Source organism: Sander lucioperca, chromosome 4 (genome assembly GCF_008315115.2).
Source record: "Sander lucioperca isolate FBNREF2018 chromosome 4, SLUC_FBN_1.2, whole genome shotgun sequence".
Lineage (NCBI taxonomy): Eukaryota > Metazoa > Chordata > Actinopteri > Perciformes > Percidae > Sander > Sander lucioperca.
Genome location: NC_050176.1, coordinates 6,928,040 through 6,948,155, shown reverse-complemented (window position 1 = coordinate 6,948,155; position 20,116 = coordinate 6,928,040). Strand labels below are relative to the sequence as shown.

Genomic DNA, 20,116 nt, shown 5'->3' with positions numbered 1-20,116 from the left:
GTATACAATAAACTATATTCTAATTATATAATCATAATTATGATTATTATTATGAACATAATTATTTGCAGTATAAATGTATTTATAATGTATTCATATGGACACTGTTGGCCTATCAATAAAGTATGGACGCAGTAAGATTTTTAGAAATGTTAAATTGAATATGAATGTGTTGAACTGAGGAGCAGATGTGTGTCTGTCCAGTGTAATATAGCAGAAACGTTTATTGTCATGTCCATTTAGATGCAGCAGGTGGCTGCTAATGCTATGCATGCTGGCTCACTGGCAGGGCTGACTGGATCACTTCCTAACTGTCCTAACAAGTGAGATTGTCTGAATGATAGCCTAAGATCCTAATATTTCTGTCGTACAAAATCCATGTTTTTTTCATTTCCTTCTTCAGAGTGAAAGCCATTGAAGTATAATTGCCAGTCTCCCTTTTAACCAGAAGAGGGCAGCATTGGAAAGTCTTTTTACTTCAACGTAGTGGTGAAATGTAACTAAGTACATTTACTCAAGTACAACTTTGAGGTAATTGTACTTTACTTGAGTCTTTTCTTTTCATGCCACTTTCTACTTTTACTCCACTACATTTCAGAGAGAAATATTGTACTTTTTAGTCCACTACATTAATCTGACAGCTTTAGTTAGGCCTACTAGTTACTTAACAAATTAAGATTTTTGCACACAAAACAGAGTCCAGCTGAAATTATTAGCCTGTTCAGCAGTCGCAGCCCACTCACTCTGACATCTCTACATTAGGGATATAGGACCTGGGCATCTGTGTGTATTTCAGGCCTGTGTGTAGTATGTAACAACAACAGATCGTAAATTGTAATTTTCCCATTGTGGCTCAATAAAGAGTATAAATTATTATTATTATTATTATTATTATTATTATTATTATTAGCCGATTAAACACTCAGTTGATTGTCAGAACTGTTTTGGTCGTTTCTAAAATGTGAGGCATTTTCTGCATTGAATAGCCTACTTTTACTTTTAATACTTTAAGCAAATTTTCCTGATGATACTTACATACCTTTACTTAAGTGACATTATCGATGCAGGACTATTACTTGTAACAGAGTATTTTTTACAGTGTGGCATTAGTACTTTTACTAAAGTAAAGGATCTGACTACTTCTTCCTCCAACGCATATACACGTGCCACTGATTATCATTGCATTCAATCACAGTTGTGCACAAAGTAAGCAACAAAGTAAACGTTGTTAAGCAGCGCTGCAGTATGCTTGCTCAGTGCATCTATCAACCACAAAGAGCATCAGTATCAGTATCTGAGCAGAATATGAGTCTGCTTGGGAGTGTAGGCCTCTCAAAGTGGTGATAAAGTTTCCACAGCATAAGAGAACATCATTCTCCGGTGCTTAAAGCGTAACTCTCGCCAAAATGCAACCATGGTCTTTTTGTGAATGTACCCGAGTCAAACTTTCGTTTAAAAGCATCTTCTCCCCCTCAATCAATCAATCGAGTGAAGTCACTAGCTCACTTTTTTCACATGCTCATAAAATTTGAACAACTAATTGTTATCGAGAAGTTGTTATCCATGCAGCGCATGCATATATATATATATATATATATATATATATATATATATATATATATATACACACACACACACACACACACACACACACACACACACACACACACACACACACACACACACATATACACATACACTTCCGAGAGAAAGGGTGACGGGTTGACGAGGCTGAAATGTTCCTTTAACGAGTCCATCAAATAAATGGTATTCCAAAGCAGCACTAATTTATTGCTGCGAGAGAATAATTGTTTTGAATAGTAATTATGTAGCCCTATACACTGGATAAATACCAAGTAATCTCCAATTGGGATCTGTGCGCGAGAGCGCGTCAGTGGCACTCACCCCCTCCACCATGCACCCCCATGAGCTCACATTTATGTTATCATGGTCGTGCGCTCTCGAGACTCTCAATTAAAGTCAGTCACTAACGTCATCGAGCTCAGCGGATCACACGGCATTTTTGCATCTGCGCTGCCTGCAGTCACGGTGTCATCGCGCACTGGGAGCGAGCCGCACACGAACAAGTGCGGGGAAACTGAGAAAACAAAGTCGAGTCAGTTTTCTTTTGGACGCGAGACGAACAGACCCAGGTTTCCTCTGAGGACCAAAGCGCTGATTTGACTGACAACTGAGAAAAGCAGAGCAGCAGCAACCCAGAGCATGAAGAAGACTCCCAATTCAGGTACAGATGATTCAAAAATACTCTTTATATGGTAATATTATATTGCATCATTTAGACTAAATTGATCAGATTTAAACTATGCAAAAATATTACAAGTATGAATTATGTAGGCTATAAAGAATGTGACTATTCGTTTACATGCTTAAGTATGATTTATAAAATACTTTTGCAATACCGCACACAATATGTATATGAGTATAGCATACTATTTATTACATCGATGTAGGCTTTAGTTTGGATACATTTCTTATGACGTTTTGTCACACAATAATTGTTACCCATTAGAAAACTGTGTAAAAAAAAAAAAAAAAAATAGTATTGCTGAATGTTCTCTTTAAACTTTATTTCTGTTTTTCTTAAGTTGTCTTCTTCTGTTATCACTTACAGAACTTGCCAAACTCTGTCACTCTTGGGCCTCTGTTGTTTTGGGCTAGTTTCTTTGTAGGCTGAGAGTGCAGCACCCAGGGGAGAACCTTGGGGTCCCCTGGCCATTAAAGTCTGATGTGCGTCATCATCTGTCCTTCTCAGCCTTACCTTCTGTATGGATGCACTGGCCCCTTCAGGCTGCACTCTCTTCGTAGTGCTGTGTGTGTGTGCTTGGCTTTAACAAATATTTTGGACATTTGCTTGCTTATGATGTCAGTGTACATGCCTCTGCCTGCTATGCCTGCTCATGCCTGCTTCTGCATTGTACATGTTTGACTTAATATAGTTGTGTGTGTGTGTGTGTGTGTGTGTGTGTGTGTGTGTGTGTGTGTGTGTGTACTATACCACACATCTCTGGCTTTGCTCAGGCCCCATCTGTGCGTTCCCCCTCTATAAACATTTGGGAACACAGGATGGGCTCTAGGGAGAAAAATATAGCGCACAAGATTAAACAGACTCAGAAATGTGGCACAAGCTAATGCTGCGGAGGCTTGTGTTGAAAACAAGAAACATTGTAACACTGAGTTTGAAGAAAAAATTGTCATCTTTATTCATGCCATAAAGATTAAAATAAGACCACAATAAGATAAAAGAAGCTCATATCCACATCTCTTTTAAAGTCGTTTGGAGATATGTCCAAGTCAGTTGCTAATGCATACATGACGATGTCTTTTACCATGTCAAAACTTGAGACTTTTAGTGGTTTTCAATGGTTTTAAAGTTACAAGTAAATTAAGTTTTACAGCCATCACGTCTGAAATCCTCATTTTTGTGACTTAAAGTCTTACTCAAGTCCAAATCGCAAGTCTCTATTTTGAATTCTCTGTATGTGCTGTTACATTATACATGGTACACACTTGATTTTCTCCCAAAAATCTGATTATTAAAGTATTAACCACGTGCAAAGCAACTCTCACAAACACAGCAACAGTCTGGAGCCGTAAGCAATTAGTGCTTGACCTTTCAGGGAATAGAAATGTGGGAAAGGTCATACGTAGACTTGAAGGCTGGCCTGTTTAAGGAGTCTTATCACTATCTGTCAGTTTCTATCTCTGGAGATCCTCACTGCTGCACCTGCACTGAAACAGCACTACTATACAAACACCCCCAAACTATCTGTTGTTGACTTCATCTTGTGGCAGATTGCTAGTTCAGAAGGTGGTCAGACTGCAGAGAAGGCAACAACAGTGGCATTGTTACTTCAAGTGTGTGAGAACAGTTTTTAGGTTGTATCGTTGCTTTTTCACCCTTTTCCCAGAATACAAAGAAAGCCCAGATGTAAGAATCCATGCAGCAGGCTTGGAAAAGCTAATTGTCGACTGTATTGGCACCCTGAGGTCATAATGTACTTTGATCATTATGGTGACTGGTAGTCTGATCTGTCTCCAAGCAAAGACAAACCATAAGACCGGGCACCATCACTCAGCACAAAGCTTGTAGTAGCTCCAGCAGTTTCTCCACGCACCATCTTTGACCGTAAGGTGTCAAATTATCTGTCAGGCTGGAGGATTTCATGGCTGGACTGAGAGAGAACTCAGTTAACAGTATGATGGCGAAGATGCTTTTAATGGGGAGCCTTTTTAGTCTTTTCTACATACTGTATCTGTCAAATTATTTCAAGCAAATGATCTAGTTTGAGTGGGCTGTCTCAAAGTGTGATAATGCTGGAGAAAGCAGATGTTTGAAGTTCTGCAGATGTGTAACCGAGAGCAGCTCTCATCTGTCAAAATGGTCAGTACAGAACAAAAACATTGGTGTAAAAAACCCTTTTATATATCACATCTCTATCAGCTTATGTTGTTGTAAACATGTCCTCCTATCTATAGTTTTCTTTAAGTATATACCATAAAAGCAGTACAATACCTCAATAACAATGTCCACAAACTACATATACATGTCCAAAAACCAATAATACAACTTCAAAACTATGTTTTAAAAAAAATACTCCACATGCTTTTTGGGAAGAGTGCATTAGATCCATGTTTTCTCCAGTCACTCATGTATAATTTTTCTTCCCGAGTGGGAGCATTGTGTCGTCCCTCAGATCACCAACACAAATATGTTTGCTTCCATTTAGGAAAGTCCTGTGAGGCCCGGAGCTTGTTGGGCTTAATGAACTGGATGTACCCACGTTGTTTTGTAGTTTCAAGTAATGTGACCCTGAAATGAACAAGGAGTCCCAGTGGAGTAAATGCACTGTTCCTCCCCCCTTTTTTCTTTCTATCTTCCTACGCATGAGAGATCCCAGTCAGCTGTGCTATATATTCTCATGGTTGGGTCATTTTTCAAAACAGGCTCGTCCTCAGCTTCAATAGACTCCTTTGTGGTGAACATTTGCTGGGGGCTTGTTGTGTGGATTTGTTGAACTTTCGTCTTTAATAGAAGATTTGATAAAAACTCAGGGAAGCGTTCTTGATGTTGACTTGTGGATGGAACTGACAGATGTGGTATTTTTAGGTCCTCGTGTTAGAACTATAGACTACACATACACTGACTATCATAATGGTGGATGTCTTGGGGAAACATTCTCATCTCTGCCAATTTTACAAGGAAATGACTAATCATTACAATGACTCAACATCTCAACGCTGTTCGGCACACAGGATTAAGCCTGCTGGATTAGATTTACTGTAGTGGCTGACATGTGCAGACTTTGGCCCACACACACTACAATTTTTGACGTAGCTGTATTTTGTGTTAGACTGGGGGTGTACTTCTAATAAGAATATGTCACTTTCATAACACAGGTCCCATCTGGATCCAAACACAAATTGAATTTCAGTGAGATTGTATCATGATGATATGATCATATCATGGCATCATTTCACAAAATTCTGTTATCCAAATGAATGATTCTAAACAAATTGTAATTAAAGCTTTTGAACATTTTTATAATAATAATGTATGAGTTGACAATGTGAAAACAATGTGAAAACAGTGTGACAATGTAAAAGGGGGTGGCTCGTAGTGATGAACCTACAGAGAATTATCACCTGAATCTGCAGCTCCCCTCAGCTTTACGGCACTTTATAGTGAGTTTCAGCTTGTTGTTTAGCAGTCCGCTCCGCAACTTCACTGTTTTGGTTCCCTCTCACTGCTCTCATAGTGCTGTTTTCAGCTGTAGCAGGCAGCTGTTTTCAGTAGAAAGCTCTAAAAACCCACTGTACACTACCTGCTCATCACCAAGCAGAACATAGTTCGTGACTACTATAGCTGGTGAACATAGTGGAGCATTTAGCAACTAAAGAGACAGTTATTTCTCTCAGGAGTTGGCAGAGACAAAAAACGGAGCTAAAAGAGAGTGTATTTTGGACTTCGATTCATCAGGTGGGCAGAAACATGACTCTAAATGAATGGGAATGTGGCTCCATCACTGCTATATGTCAGTATTGTGTTCACAACTTGTTTCTGCTTCCCTCAAGTGGCCAAAAAAAAAAGTAGTTGAAGGTTTAGTTTCATAAACATACGTAAAAGTGGAAAAGTAGTGCATTGGATTAAATATCAGACTGTTTTAAATGTGACTGTGCGTACATTTGCCATTCCATGATCAACAAGTATCAATATTGGATACATGCTAGACTCAAATATGCCATCCGCTACATTGGTAAACATGAACAGGGTATGAGAGCTAACTCTGTGGCTGAGAAACGTCTGGGTAAGGATGTTATTGGCTTCTGGAAGGAGGTGAGAGCTCTAAACAGGGCCAATACATTGCTTCCGTGTGCTATAGAGGGGGTGTCTGGAGCTGACAATATAGCTGAGGTGTGGAGGCAACACTATTCTGCCTTATTTAACTGTGTTAAAAGTGACTCCTACAAAGTGGCAAATATTGTCAACAGTAATCAAGAGATAATCACCTCCAGTGAAGTATGCCAGGCCGTAGCACAGTTATCGGATAAGAAAGCGAGTGGGCCAGACCACATTACAGCAGAGCACCTTAAGTTTGCTAGCCCAAAGGTGGCAGTACTGCTTGCCATTTGCTTTTCTGGATTTATGACCCATGGCATGCTACCTGAATCTATGTTGTCTGTTACTCGTGTGCCTGTCATCAAGAACAAAGCTGGCAAGGTTGGGAGTTTGGATAATTATAGGCCGATAGCCCTAGCCAGTGTGATATCTAAAGTACTGGAAAGAATTTTGCTTGATCGTCTAAGTCCTTATATTGGTACCACTGACAATCAATTTGGCTTCAAAGCTAAGCTTGGTACTGATTTGTGTATCTATGCCTTGAAGGAGGCAACACAGTAGCCTGGTTGACATCAGACCCTTCTCAGTTGTAACTGAGAGTGGGTCTGGGAAAGGTTTATTGACAGTTCATTTCCACAGTTCATTTTGAGTGGCGTCCAACGGCCTCGAGGGCGCATTGGATAGTCCAACCAATCAGGCCAACAATCCGGGTGACGCTGCGCTTCGGTAGCCGTCATGTTGAATGTAAACAAAAAGCTGCTCGGCGTCGCTGCGCTATCGTCGTCGCGTAAAACCCGCCTCAACGGTTGTGATTGGTGTAAAGCCCGCCTCAGCGGTTGTGATTGGTGCCTCGATTTTGGGGACATTGGAAATGGGTTTGAATGGGGTCTTCGCCAGACTGACTTGCAGAGCAAATCTCAAATTTGCCGGAAGTTCGTCAGGGTTTACCCAGGCTAGCAACACAGGGGTACATAAGGCAGAATTCATCTATGCTAGTTGGGTTTATGGGTTTATTGATGCTTCCAAGGCCTTTGATAGAGTCAATCATCATAAGCTATTTGAAAAACTGAGCCAAAGGGGTGCACCTGACAGTATTATAAGAATCCTGGCTTACTGGTATGCCAACCAGAGTATGCAGGTTAAATGGGGTAATACATGGGGTCTCTGCCTCCTTTGGGGTAAGTAATGGGGTACGTCAGGGGGGGCTACTCTCACCAGCACTCTTCAACGTGTACATGGATGAGTTATCCAGCCAATTGACAAGATGCAAAACAGGCTGTATGATTGGTAACACCTTGGTAAATCATCTCATGTATGCTGATGATTTGGCCATTTTCTCTCCCAGCAGTGCTGGTTTTCAGCTGCTACTGAATATCTGCTCTGAATATGGGGTGAAATATGATGTGTTGTATAATGGTAAAAAAAGAGTGCTGTCTTGATATGTAGGACAAAAGTGGATAAAGACATTTGTTTTCCAGACTTTTATCTATCAGGACAAGTGATGAGTGTCTGTAATAAAATTAAATATCTGGGTCACTACATTACAGATCAGTTATCTGATGATGAGGATATACTCAGGCAGCGTCGCATATTATATGCCCAAGCTAACATGTTGGTAAGAAAATTCCACATGTGCACGGATGACGTCAAAATGAGTCTGTTTAAAGCGTATTGCACTCCTTTGTATACTGCTCCCCTATGGACTAAGTTCAAAAAGGCAAGCATGCAGAAGCTTAAGGTTGCTTATAATGACTGTATGAGGATACTGCTCAACAAACCCAGGTGCTCTAGTGCAAGTGACCTGTTCTGTAATGCAGGGGTCAGCACATTTCAGGCATTATTGAGGAGTCTCATCTACAAATTCATTTGTCACCTGAACGTCTCCCAAAATAGCATTGTTATGCTATTAATAAATCCTAGGTTTAGTGCCATACGATACCAATCATCACTATGGAAACACTGGTATAAGTGTCTTTTATAGAAATGTAGTATTGTTGTTTCTTCTGTTTTTTTTTTTATTTCTTTGTATATGTTTCTATTTTTTTTAAGGTATGTTGTATGTCATGTCTGTGTCTTTTGAATGGACCTTGAGTCTGGAATAAAAAGTTGATGATGCTCTTATTAATACTTTTTTTTTTTTTTTTTTTTTTACACCATATAACCCATTGTACTTTTTATGTTAATATCTGAGGTAATCAAGCGATGTTCAGGGAAGAATTTTCCAAATCCTCACCGTCTTATAAAGTGAGTCATTTATTATTTCCATTAGAACATTATTGTACTGGATTATATTGTTTACATTTTAATAGTTGTTAAATAGTATAATCTAAAAAAAAGCCAAAGACTAAGACACAAGGTTTACATTTATATTGGTATAAAACTAAAAATGGCAGCAAATTCCCACATTTGAGATGTTTGATAAATGACTTAAACCATTAATTGATTATTAAAATTGTTGTCAATTATATCGATTGCATAATTGTGTAATTGCATCATTACTTAACTCATGCAGGTCCTAAGAGTAGAAATCTATGAATGCTGCTTACTGCCCATCACTTTAATTTACAGCAACACAGGACTGAGGTCTAACTGCTCACAGATCAGCTGTGATCATTCAGTCTGCTGATGCACTTTTAAATCAAGCCTAGAACACTTTGGGGGGCCTGGCTACAGTACCGTTTCTTAAAAATGCCATGGCACTTTAAACTGCAGCATCCATCATGTCATCCATCCTCCCACTTAACCACACCAGTAGGTCCCATAGAGAACGAGCAGATGAGGGGAGTCAATACAGCTCTTTATTTCACTTTAACAATGGCTCTTCAGTGACAGCTGAGCTAGATTCCCTTCAGTCTGAGTCATATATTGGCCTGGACTACCACCACATTCACTACTACTCCCTGTGATAATAAAGCTGTCTTTATTACATTGCTAGTCATTGGTGAGCGTCTATTTAATTCACTACCTAAGAGTCAAGCTGCCAAGCTCTCCGGTTCATATAATCCTTATCACATTAGACTAGTATTAGACTACTTTTATCAGTCTTCTTTCATGAGTGCTAAGTAAAAAAGCTCACTGTCTTAGCCCCCGAGGGCTGCCTTATATACTGGTTATTCAACGTAAGTTTCTCTCATTGAAAAGACAGAACTTTTTCCCCTTAGATAAACTTTCCTGCAGTTTTTAGCCTAATCCTTTCACTCCCACTACAGGAAGTGACACATGGATTTTGTTCCATCTCTCATGGTTTTATCTCTCAGTGTATCTCTCCCCCCAGTTGTAATTCCTATCTGATTAAACTTAGGGGTAAACTTTGGGTTCTGAAATACTGACCCATGATTCAACAATGCATGCGTACCATGAAGGAGATCTCTCTCCCTGCTGAATAGTCCTATAGACACTAAGCATTGCACATACACACACAAATGCAAGTATGACATCATCTGCCACTGTGTCACATTTTGGCTATAAATGGAAATGGTAGATGATGACGTCTCAGCTTAACAAAGCCCCCCCCCTCCCTCCTGTGAATAACATAAGGATGAACACGGGCCATGTCACTGCTGTTTATCATGACGAGCAGCCAGCCAGTTGTAAATGATTTCGCTGCATGTTCATTAAAGAAACAGCTGATGTTACAAGCAGATGCTGTGGTAAAGCATGGGCTCATCATAATGAGAGCATTGCTGTTATTTTGCATTTGTGTTTTTTGATCATTTGATGTCGTACAAGGAATAACTTTAACATTTGTTATCTCTATGTGAGAGTTTGTGTATGCATGTATAACAGTTAAATGGTTTAGAGCAAACGGAACATAGATGACCTTATCCTTTTTTTTATTACAGTAAACCTTATGATGTGAAAAAATGCACATTTTCCTACATTAACACTAAAAACACTCATACAGAGATTTAAATTCTAGAAATTAGTTCACTGTAAATTGAATTGAGCTCCTTGCTTTTCCACATTTATTTAAAAATGCTTACAGTTACAAATGTTTTATTTGGCCATCAAAAGAGCTTTTACAATGATAAATGTATATGTATGGTATATGTCCAAGTTTTGGCCAAAATGTCAATTACACCTTTTTCACATTAAGCTCTTCATTGACAAGAGAGAAAGCAGAATAAGCCAATTAAACATCAATAAACAGTGAAATATGCCCATCACAATTTCCTAAAGCCTAATGTGATGTCATCAAATGTTTTATTTTGTCTGACCAACAGTCCAAATATATTCACTTTACTATAATATTAAAAGCATCAAATCCTCACAGCTGAGAAGAATGAAGCATTTTCTTTGGGCATTTTTGTTTTAAAAATGATTGAAATGCTTAATTAAAAAATCCATTTGGCTGATATAATCTTATCCTAACACAGAGACATGTATATCGATATAAGCATGTATGGCAGCCTTATCAAAAGTGTCAAAATATTATGTATTTATGTAAAAAAAACTGTTATCGATATATCCTTATCTGATTTTTTTACTTTCAAATACCAATATTGGTATTGACTGGAGAATAAATCTAGTGTCAGCTGGGCCCTACTAAGAAGGATTTCATTTTTTATTTTTAATCTCAGTCATCTAATTAAGAAATCTGAAAACTCAGTTGCAAATTAATTATACATGACATTGCGTAATGGCTCGGTGTGACACTGTATAGATGCAGTTTTTTTTTTTCAGTCATCTTGCATTTATTTGGGACATTCACCGTCGCCAAACTCCACTTGAACAGAGATCACCGCAGAGCTCATGTGTCATGAGCTTGCTGTACTGTGTGTGTGTGTGTGTGTGTGTGTGTGTGTGTGTGTGTGTGTGTGTGTGTGTGTGTGTGCGTGTGTGTGTGTGCGTGCGTGCGTGCGTGCGTGCGTGCGTGTGTGTGTGTGTGTGTATAGAGCATACAGTATATATGTGTAGAGCACATATGTGTGTAGAGTATGTGTAGACTGTCTGGGTCCGAGTTGTGGATTTAGACATCAGGAGCTTGGCATGCTGATTACAGAGGTTCGAAGCCACAGGGAACCACAGGAACTCTCTCCTCGTTCTCCTCTCTCTTTCTCTCTCCAGCACCATCCCTCCATCAGTTCAGGCTGATTTGCAGGGATGGAGGTAAAGGGGGCGGCGGGCCTCGGGCTAATGTTGATGGTTTCTGTGCTTTGTGATAATCAGCCAAATTACATAGCTTTGCTTCTCTCATCCATGCTCCATAAGCTTACCTTACTCAATTACATAAAGCACAGTTAAGCAGTGTGGATTGTAACAGCACAATGAGATATATTACACACTGTAGCAAACATAAGCACTGCTGACGGACTGTTATTGTTCCAGCTTAACTAATTTCATATGGATTTGTGAAGCCAACAATTCAGGCTGTTTTTATTCTTGCTTCAGTGCCACTCAAAACCACAAAAGGAGGTCTTACAAAAATCCTGCAAAATAGATAAAAGATGCCGAGACTTCCACAGTGGCTTCTACTCTATCTGCAATATCCACATAGTGTCCACATACTTATCAATTACTACAACAGACTCCTTATTTCCTGCAAGGGATCTGGAACTTTGAGGATATCCCATGTATGTATCCTGGTGCCAGCTCCCTCTCACATCTAATGATTACCTTATGGGGAGGAGGAAATAGCCAGCAGGGTTACCACAGCCATGCTGGGACAGACAGACTGCACCACTAGCACTTTTACAGCCTCTGACAGTCCAAATGACCTGAGAGTGGGATTTAAATAGTCAGAGAACTGGAAGAGAGGAGCCTACACGACTGATGGGTTAAAGGAATGGGGCTTTCTGTGAACTAGATTTGACTGTGTGAGTGTGTTTCTCCACATATGTGTGTAACATGTGTGTCATGAGTAACAGGGTCATGTATTGTTATCTTCATGATTTTTTCTGGTTCTTGCAGAGGATTGTTGGAGTACAACTCAGCGTTGACTGGAAGTTGTACCAACTGCTGACTCAACATCAGTTATGACTTCGGCCATGAGTTTTGCACTTTGTTTTGACTACTGATGTTATGAGCTGTGAAACATCTTCAGTGGTTAAGAATTTGTGATAAGCTGTTAGTAATAATAGAGGTCAGTGTTTCTGTGTAGAGTTTTCATATTTCAGTGGATCATTTATAGCGCTGGAGGACATTTAGGTCTGCCTCATTTTAGACTTTGTTGTATTTTTAGCCAAGCTAGTGGCATTGTCCCCTGACTTTTCATCTAGCACAGCAGGTATTTTTGATTTGTCCAATATTTTGGTTTATGACTAAATACTTGTAAAACTAATGACAATGTGTTTAGTGCTAATTAACAAATATTAGCATGCTAATATGCTAAACTAAGATGGTGAACATGGTAAAAAATACATGGAAAACATCAGCATGTTAGCATTGTCACTGTGAGCATGTTGCCATGCTAACTTTAACATTTATCCAAAAGCACTGCTGTGTTTAGCCTTAGCCGCTAGCATGGCTGTAGACTCTTTGTCTTGTATTTTGTCAATTTTTCCAGTAGTTAAATAATATCAAATGAGTGCATGGGAATCTCAGAAGAGGGTTTCCCGACAAAGATGTACATATTGCAATTAAATGATATTTTTACAATTCTCAGACAATCACTCCTTTTATTGAATCCAGGCTTACTTTGTTCACGTAACCCAGCAGGTCAGCAGTTCTGAAAATACCGAATGGGAAGCCGAATGCTTTCCTTTTTACCTGAGATGCATTATTTTGAATGTATTTGATGCAATGTAAAAAAAACAAAAAAACAACAACACATCAAGTCACTGAGTTTATAGTAAAGAACAGCAGACCAGCTCTTTTCAGAGGGAATTGTTTGTGGGACCATGTGGCTGCCATCAAGCTAGACTGGGCAGTCTGATTGGAAAATAGAAATACCATCAGATCTTCTCATTCCCAGATTGCTGTAATGAGATGTAGCCTACTTACTGCCTTACAGTGTTGGAATAACTCCTTCTGTGTGGTAGGCCTACATTGTGATTAAGCGGACTGTTTGTCAAAAATGAATTCCAGATTCAAAATATCTGATCTTCTTACAGATGATGGCTCTCAATGTTGTTTAGAAGATGGGTTGCCCATTATTTTGGTATTTCCCCAATTCAGTAGAACGGCACTTGAAAATGAAAACTGAAATCTTTCTGGAACAAGCGCAAGAGTACTTCATGTCTACAAAAATGCAATTCCTCATGGTTTGCATGAGAGCATGGGGTCTGCTTTTAAATTTGGCTTGTGTAGATGAGTGATGTGAAGAGTTGTGTCGTCCCTGTACATGCCCCAGGTTGGATGTGTAAGCAGCAGAGGCAGCAGCAGCAGCAGCAGCATGGGACACAGTCACACAAATGAGGAGGATAGCGCATCTCTTTCTCTCTCTCTCTCTCTCTCTCTCTGCATGTGTGTGGGCATGATGGAGACAAGGCAGGGGGAGATGAGTGCTGCGTAGTGCTCTGGTGAGGTCATCAGACTGTGGCTAGCTAGCATCACCACATCACACTGTTTTCTCTTTTTCGTTCTCCACCATCTCCTTGAACCTCTGCTGTTATGTTTGGAGAAAGGAGTTTTTTTGGGGACTTGAGGGAATAGGAGAGTTACTGTGTGTGTGTGTGTGTGTGTGTGTGTGTGTGTGTGTGTGTGTGTGTGTGTGTGTGTGTGTGTATGTGTGTGGTTAAGCATGCCTGCTAGGCCTATTACTGTAAAGACAGTAAGTACACATAGGCCTATTAAAGCACATTATCAATATGACATGACAATAATGGGCAACACATCCATCTAGTGTTGGTATACTACAAATTAATACACCAAAGGCCATTGCGTCCTTTAGAGTATAGTTTCCCTCTCACATGTGTTTTCCACCTCTGAAGACACCAGCGGCTTCAGCTCCTCTTCCTCATGTCCTTCCTCACCTTATCTCCTTTATTCTTTTCTTCCATTTACCTCTTTCACTACTTCCCCGGCTCGCTCCTCCTCTTCTCCTTTCATCTTTTATCGTCTTCCCATAGTTCTTTCTCCTTCATTGTGCATCACTGCCCCGCAGGCATCCCTTTAGTGTTGGCTGGCATGCTGGTGAGTTTTTTACTTGACTATTATATAACTAAATTTAGCATGTTTGAGTCACGCGTTTGGCCATAGGTCATGCTCTGAAGTGACAGCTTACATTAATGTACACCCCAAGGCTCACCATCCACCCGTAGTAAATGTGTGATACACAGTTTTTTGGGGTTGTGTGCGTGTGCGGGCATGTGCGTGTGTTTGACTATGTCTCGCATGAGTGAACAAGCACACATGTTCGTCTGTGCCCCATGACCATCTGCGTCGTCAGATACAAATATAGGCTACACATTTGGTATATGTGTAAGTCAAAGAAAAAGAGAGGCTGACTCTGTGTTTACAGGGTGTACTGTCATGCGAGAGGAATCTGCTCAGATAACCCTTTTAGTTTGCGTGTGTCTGGTTTTAAGTGGATGTTCGAGTGTACATATGCAATTGTTGTGTGTGTGTGTGTGTGTGTGTGTGTGTGTGTGTGTGTGTGTGTGTGTGTGTGTGGGAGGTTCCGGCTGTACCTCGCCAGCAGGTTGAGATGATGGAGAGGGCAGGTGGTGAAAGGTATGAGTGAGGGAGGCCCTCTCAGTCTGTTTTCTTTTGCATCAGTGTGTCCGAAAAATGTCCTTTACAAGCTCAAATAACTTCATTTACTGTAAACCGTGAACAGTGTCTACTTGCACCAGGAAATGCAAAGAAGTCTGGTTTACTCATTGGATCATGTGGTTGCAAAACAGCTCAAATAAACCATACCCATAATCTTGCTTTTTATATTAATTTTGAGTATTTTCATCCCCCATCCAAGTCATCAACACCATCCAAATTTATGTTTAGTGTTTAGATGAACACAAGTGTGTGTGTGTGTGTGTGTGTGTGTGTGTGTGTGTGTGTGTGTGTGTGTGTGTGTGTGTGGGTGGGTGGGATTTCATTTCAGCCCGGGTCATTGCTCTTTGTTCTGAACAGCACACTGCAGGGCGGACCTGGGGTGTATGTCGGAACATGTGTTTGTGTGTTATGCATATGAGAAAAATTAGTCAACAAATGCATAAGCACGTGTTGTGTGTTTCATATGTTTTTTTTTACCCTGACCCTGTGATTAACTGCGGTGTTTTAAGTCTGGAAAATGATCACGAGACAACAGAAAAAGCCACTGGACCAAGGCGACATGTCTTTATTTTTAAAATCACATTCTTGTCACAGCAACAGCATTCAGTTTTCCATGTGGATTCTGCATTAAAAGGGTCATTTAGAAATGATCTGGTTTTATTATTTATCACATTGATCAGAATTTAGATTTTGATCGCTGTAATGTGCACATGGTTGTACTTTAGCATTCTGGCACAAATATAAAAGGAGGCATCTGATTTAATTTTTCAAAAATATGATACAGACATCACACCATAACATGCACAGAGAGGACTGACCAGACAAGTGGAATACACTCCTGAATAGTTTTGTTATCTCTCATAGCCCCTCAAAATAAAACATTTGATTTTGACTGCCCTAACTCAAATTGTAGAGTTCTATATACAAATATAAAAAGGCGTCATAATGGCAATAAACTTAATTTAGCACTATTACATGTTTATATGGCAAATTATCAATACAATTACATATTGACTTGCACACTAGAATAGCCATTCAGACCAAAACTGTGTGTGTGTGTGTGTGTGTGTGTGTGTGTGTGTGTACGTGGTCTGTATCACTCAGGATGCTCCACTATCTACCATTTGTGTTAATATTATAAATATATATTGTAAAATTTAAAATGATGTGAAATGATGTGAAGATTCTTCCTCTTACAAGCTCAGAAATCTGATCCACACAAACAGAAACAACCATTTGGTCGCTCAGAAGTAAATGTTCCCTGTATCAGAACAGGTTAGATAGAGAGAGGCGTTTGTCATCACTGCATGCCTGGAGAAACACCAGATCATATTGTTGCTTCATCCAAGCACTGGCCTCACCAAAGAAAGATGTTTCTATTGGGTCAAATTGCCTTTGTGGGTTTCTTTGGTGCATGTGCTGATTGTTGCTAAAGCTAATGTTGTTGCTATGTGTAAATCTGGAAGATATGGGTTGAAGAGGGATGTTCCTTGCAAGAAAGAGGAAGAGGAAGTGAGCTGTTGAGTTGTGCCTTCTCTCCCTGATACAAAAACAAAGATGGGTGTGTGTGAGATTGTGTGTGTATTGTGTTTTCTCTCACCAAGGCGATGGCTCACGTGGCCTCTGACCTTGTAGAGCGGCTAAGTTGAGGGTAAGACTCTAAGCATGACGTGTGCTTGTGTGTGTGTGTGTGTGTGTGTGTGTGTGTGTGTGTGTGTGTGTGTGTGTGTGTGTGTGCGCTGCTCCGGTAACATGGGTGACTTTTGTCACAGATTAGATGTTTTCACGTTCTCTTAATACATCCATGGTTTTCACGGGTCCAAAAATTCAAAGAGACAAAGACCCGATCGGCACCGATTTGACAGCTGATTGTTATTAACAAGTTTCACATTCATTTACAAGTTGTCAGAGCAAAACTTTGTGTCTTACCTAATGTAACGTTAGTAGCCTTCTCCCCTGTGCCTGGCCATGTTGATATAATCCATCCTCCTTGCCAAAGAAAGTTGGTTAAAGGAGGTGCAAAATGAACCTAGGGGTTAATAACATGTGTACCGAGTTGACCGTTCTCTGGGATATGTTTTCATGCTAATCGAATGTGTCTCTGGCCTGAAGGCTAGCGTTACAAGCTAATCACCGGTTCGCGCTAGCTTCGATTAGCATGAAAACATATCCCACACATATGTTATTAACCCCTAGGTTCATTTTGCGCCTGAATTGTCCTTTAAATCCATCCAGGTTATCTTATTACTCTGTTGCTAATTGAAACAGCATGGCTAATCCACTCTGGTTTCATCTTAAAAATCAAATTGCTGTCATGGTGACGGATCATGACAAATGCGGCTCATTTAAACTCAGCTTTACAGTTTTGTTGCATCTAACATAGAAAAGATAACTTCGGCCCATGGTAATAGAACGGGATCCAACCCAGACCTAGTTGACCGTATAAACCCTGGATCCGAACCCATTCGGGTCCCGGGTCGGGTCTCGGGTTCTAGGGTTTGGGTAGATCCATGAAGACCTCTACCACACACATAAATTCTCTCAATTAATGATGTGTTTAGCTCTGAGACTGTGAGCAACATGATGAACAAGACATTAGATGTCCAGTCATTTCCTACAGAGGTGGGGCTGAGGCATCAGCTTGTTGACTGACATCTTGTAACACTTATTATTAGCTGGTTGTAAACAAGCCTTATAAAAAGCACTTCATACACAAGTTTCTTTAGAGTTTAGAATACTCTTCAGTCCACTCAGAGCCAGTCATCAGTTGTTTGAATGATGACTTATTGTGGGTTTCTACATGCTGATTAGAGTGATGATGAAGACATAGAAGTGCGTGTTGTTGGTATAGTGCAGGATGTCTTGGTGGACTGCTTGAGTTTTTCTCTGTAATAAGTGGACTGGGTTTATTTTCAGATTAGGACCTTTGGTCAAAGGGCTAAGGATCTATTTCAAAGACACAATACTGCTTCAGTGTCAGGGGAGTGTCGGTGCATGTGAGCAAGGCTAGCCTCAGTATCAAGGGAAGAATAGAAAACATTGGAGAAAGTGAAGGGAGAAAAGAAGTAAAAAGGTGTCAGCTTGTGTGTATCTGGGATAACAGCCTGCATCATGTGTGTGTAGGAGAGAATGAGAGCTATGAGAGAGAAAGCAAAGAAAGCAACTCCATATGACTAGCACATGGCTGCGGACGTCTGCTCCGTTCACTTGTTATCCTGACAGACTGAAGACATTAAAAACTTGGAGGAAGTAAGAGCAAGGGAGGCAGAGGGAGGAAAAGGAGGGAGGAGAGAGGGAGGGTTGAAAGAGGGGGACAGGGTGACTAAGTCAGAAGAAAGGGGAAGTCTTCATGAAGAAAAAGGGGAAGGGAAGGAAGGAGAGGAGAGAAAAGGAGAGGTTACATGTGGCCGTTGAGTTATGGAGCGAGACAGAATAGCCGGTAAGTTGTGGCTTTTTCAAACTTATTTGATATTTTAACACTGAGACGGCTTTCTGTGGGAAGGACTTGCTTTTACTCTTTTCTTTGTTAGACTGCGGAGGAAGCAGCTTCTTAGCAGTGTCAGCTAGAAGCCACCCTGGTTGTTTGCTTTACTTGGCCAGTTGGGATGGGAGCAGCCGTTATGAGACCTCTGTGTGTCTACATGTCAACTTTACCCCTCTGATTTATTTTTCATATATGTTTTTTGATCTACAAACTGACCTTTTTAGACATTTCTTCTCTCATTCTCAGCTGTGGCTAAGCTCACAGCCACAGCTAAAATGACTGTGAAGTGCACTGAATAGCTACCATATGCAGAGCAACAGTGAGTAAACCTCATGTGATGGACTGTCAAAGAAGACTTCTCAGAATCAGGAAACGTAATATTCCAGTGCAAAGTGGCTGCTGTACTGTAATTGGCAGCCTCGGGTTCGGATACTGACTTATAGCCCACACACATACACAACTATGATCCGACAATAGACGGACAGAGTTAAATCTTTATGCCATCATCACATGATTGGATTTTAAGCTGAGGGGTCCAGTTGTCGGATTAAATTCTGACGGATGCAGATGATTTATTTTAAGTTACGGAGAGTGGAAGCAGAGCTCACATGTCAGATAATATGGTTTTGATTTTGACAGACAGCAGACAGCTTTTGAGGAATGTTTAGCATGCTTCAGGGTCTGTATACTGTCCTGCACCTGTGGCGTTATAACTCAGTAGCTTCTGGCATGGCTTTTTCTCAACAGAGATCCTTCTTGCTTCCTTTAATCAGTAACTCTTTATTGATTTTAATTGTTTAGTGCTAATGGGGGATTCAGTAGAACTTCTGTTCAGGCCCATATGTGTTCAGTCTGCACTCAAAGGATAAGACTAATCTGGCATCTTACAGTGATTAAGGCTGGACATCAAGCTGAGCGACACTCTGCAAATTAGCCTTTAATTCGACCGTTAATGAGGTGGCTGAGTTCAGCGAGCTGTATGATGCATGATGCATACAGACACACCGCACACCCATTTTTATCACCACTTGGTGGCAATGTTGCAGTGCCATTTTGTCCTCTTCAGTGCAGCCACATATCCCTGTGAAGTTCTGTGAAATGTTCCATGTGGATGATTCATATTTTGCAGACAGAGGATTTCTTTTTATGGGAGGTGGAGGAATTTAGTAAGGACTGAACCCCTCCAGTGGGGGACGAGACCCGTGTGGTAGAGAGGTGAGGTGGTGGAGCATTATGTTAGGCATCACTTCCCCCCTCACTCCTCTCAGTTAAGGAAGTCCTGCATGGGCTGAGCTACTTCCTGGATTTCAACCTGTGCTGCTGTTCTGTTTGGACCTGTTGCCATGACTGCAGCCACCACCCCTACTACCCCACCCCTGATCCCTTCAGACGTTGTTTTGATAACTTTAGGAGCTCAGGCTGTGGTGCATAGATGAGATTTTCAACCTCATGATTGTGGGCGCATCTGCAACACCTCCATCTCGACCCAGAGTGCCTCCTACTTTCCCATTTCTGAGCCTGCTCAGGATTAAAATAATATGTTCAATATGACATGTCATCTGCCACGACCATCCCGTATGGTCACCATATTGACAATTGCTAATTGGTGACGCACTGCT

At 40.5% G+C, this 20,116-nt stretch overlaps 1 protein-coding gene across 3 annotated transcripts in view; it reads left to right on the top strand.

Annotated features, from left to right (window-relative positions):
* Positions 1 to 1,984: 1,984 nt before the first annotated feature.
* LOC116042671 (septin-9-like) overlaps positions 1,985 to 20,116 on the top strand; it is a 75,606-nt gene continuing 57,474 nt past the window's right edge. Inside the window, exon 1 of one of the 3 annotated variants that reach the window (XM_031288957.2) lies at positions 1,985 to 2,245. In XM_031288957.2, coding sequence (XP_031144817.1) covers positions 2,224 to 2,245 — 22 coding nt within the window. In that variant the 5' untranslated portion in view covers positions 1,985 to 2,223. Of the gene's footprint in view, positions 2,246 to 11,340; positions 11,468 to 18,262; positions 18,453 to 20,116 lie in introns of those variants that run through there. The other 2 variants (XM_036000347.1, XM_031288956.2) reach the window with 2 other exon arrangements.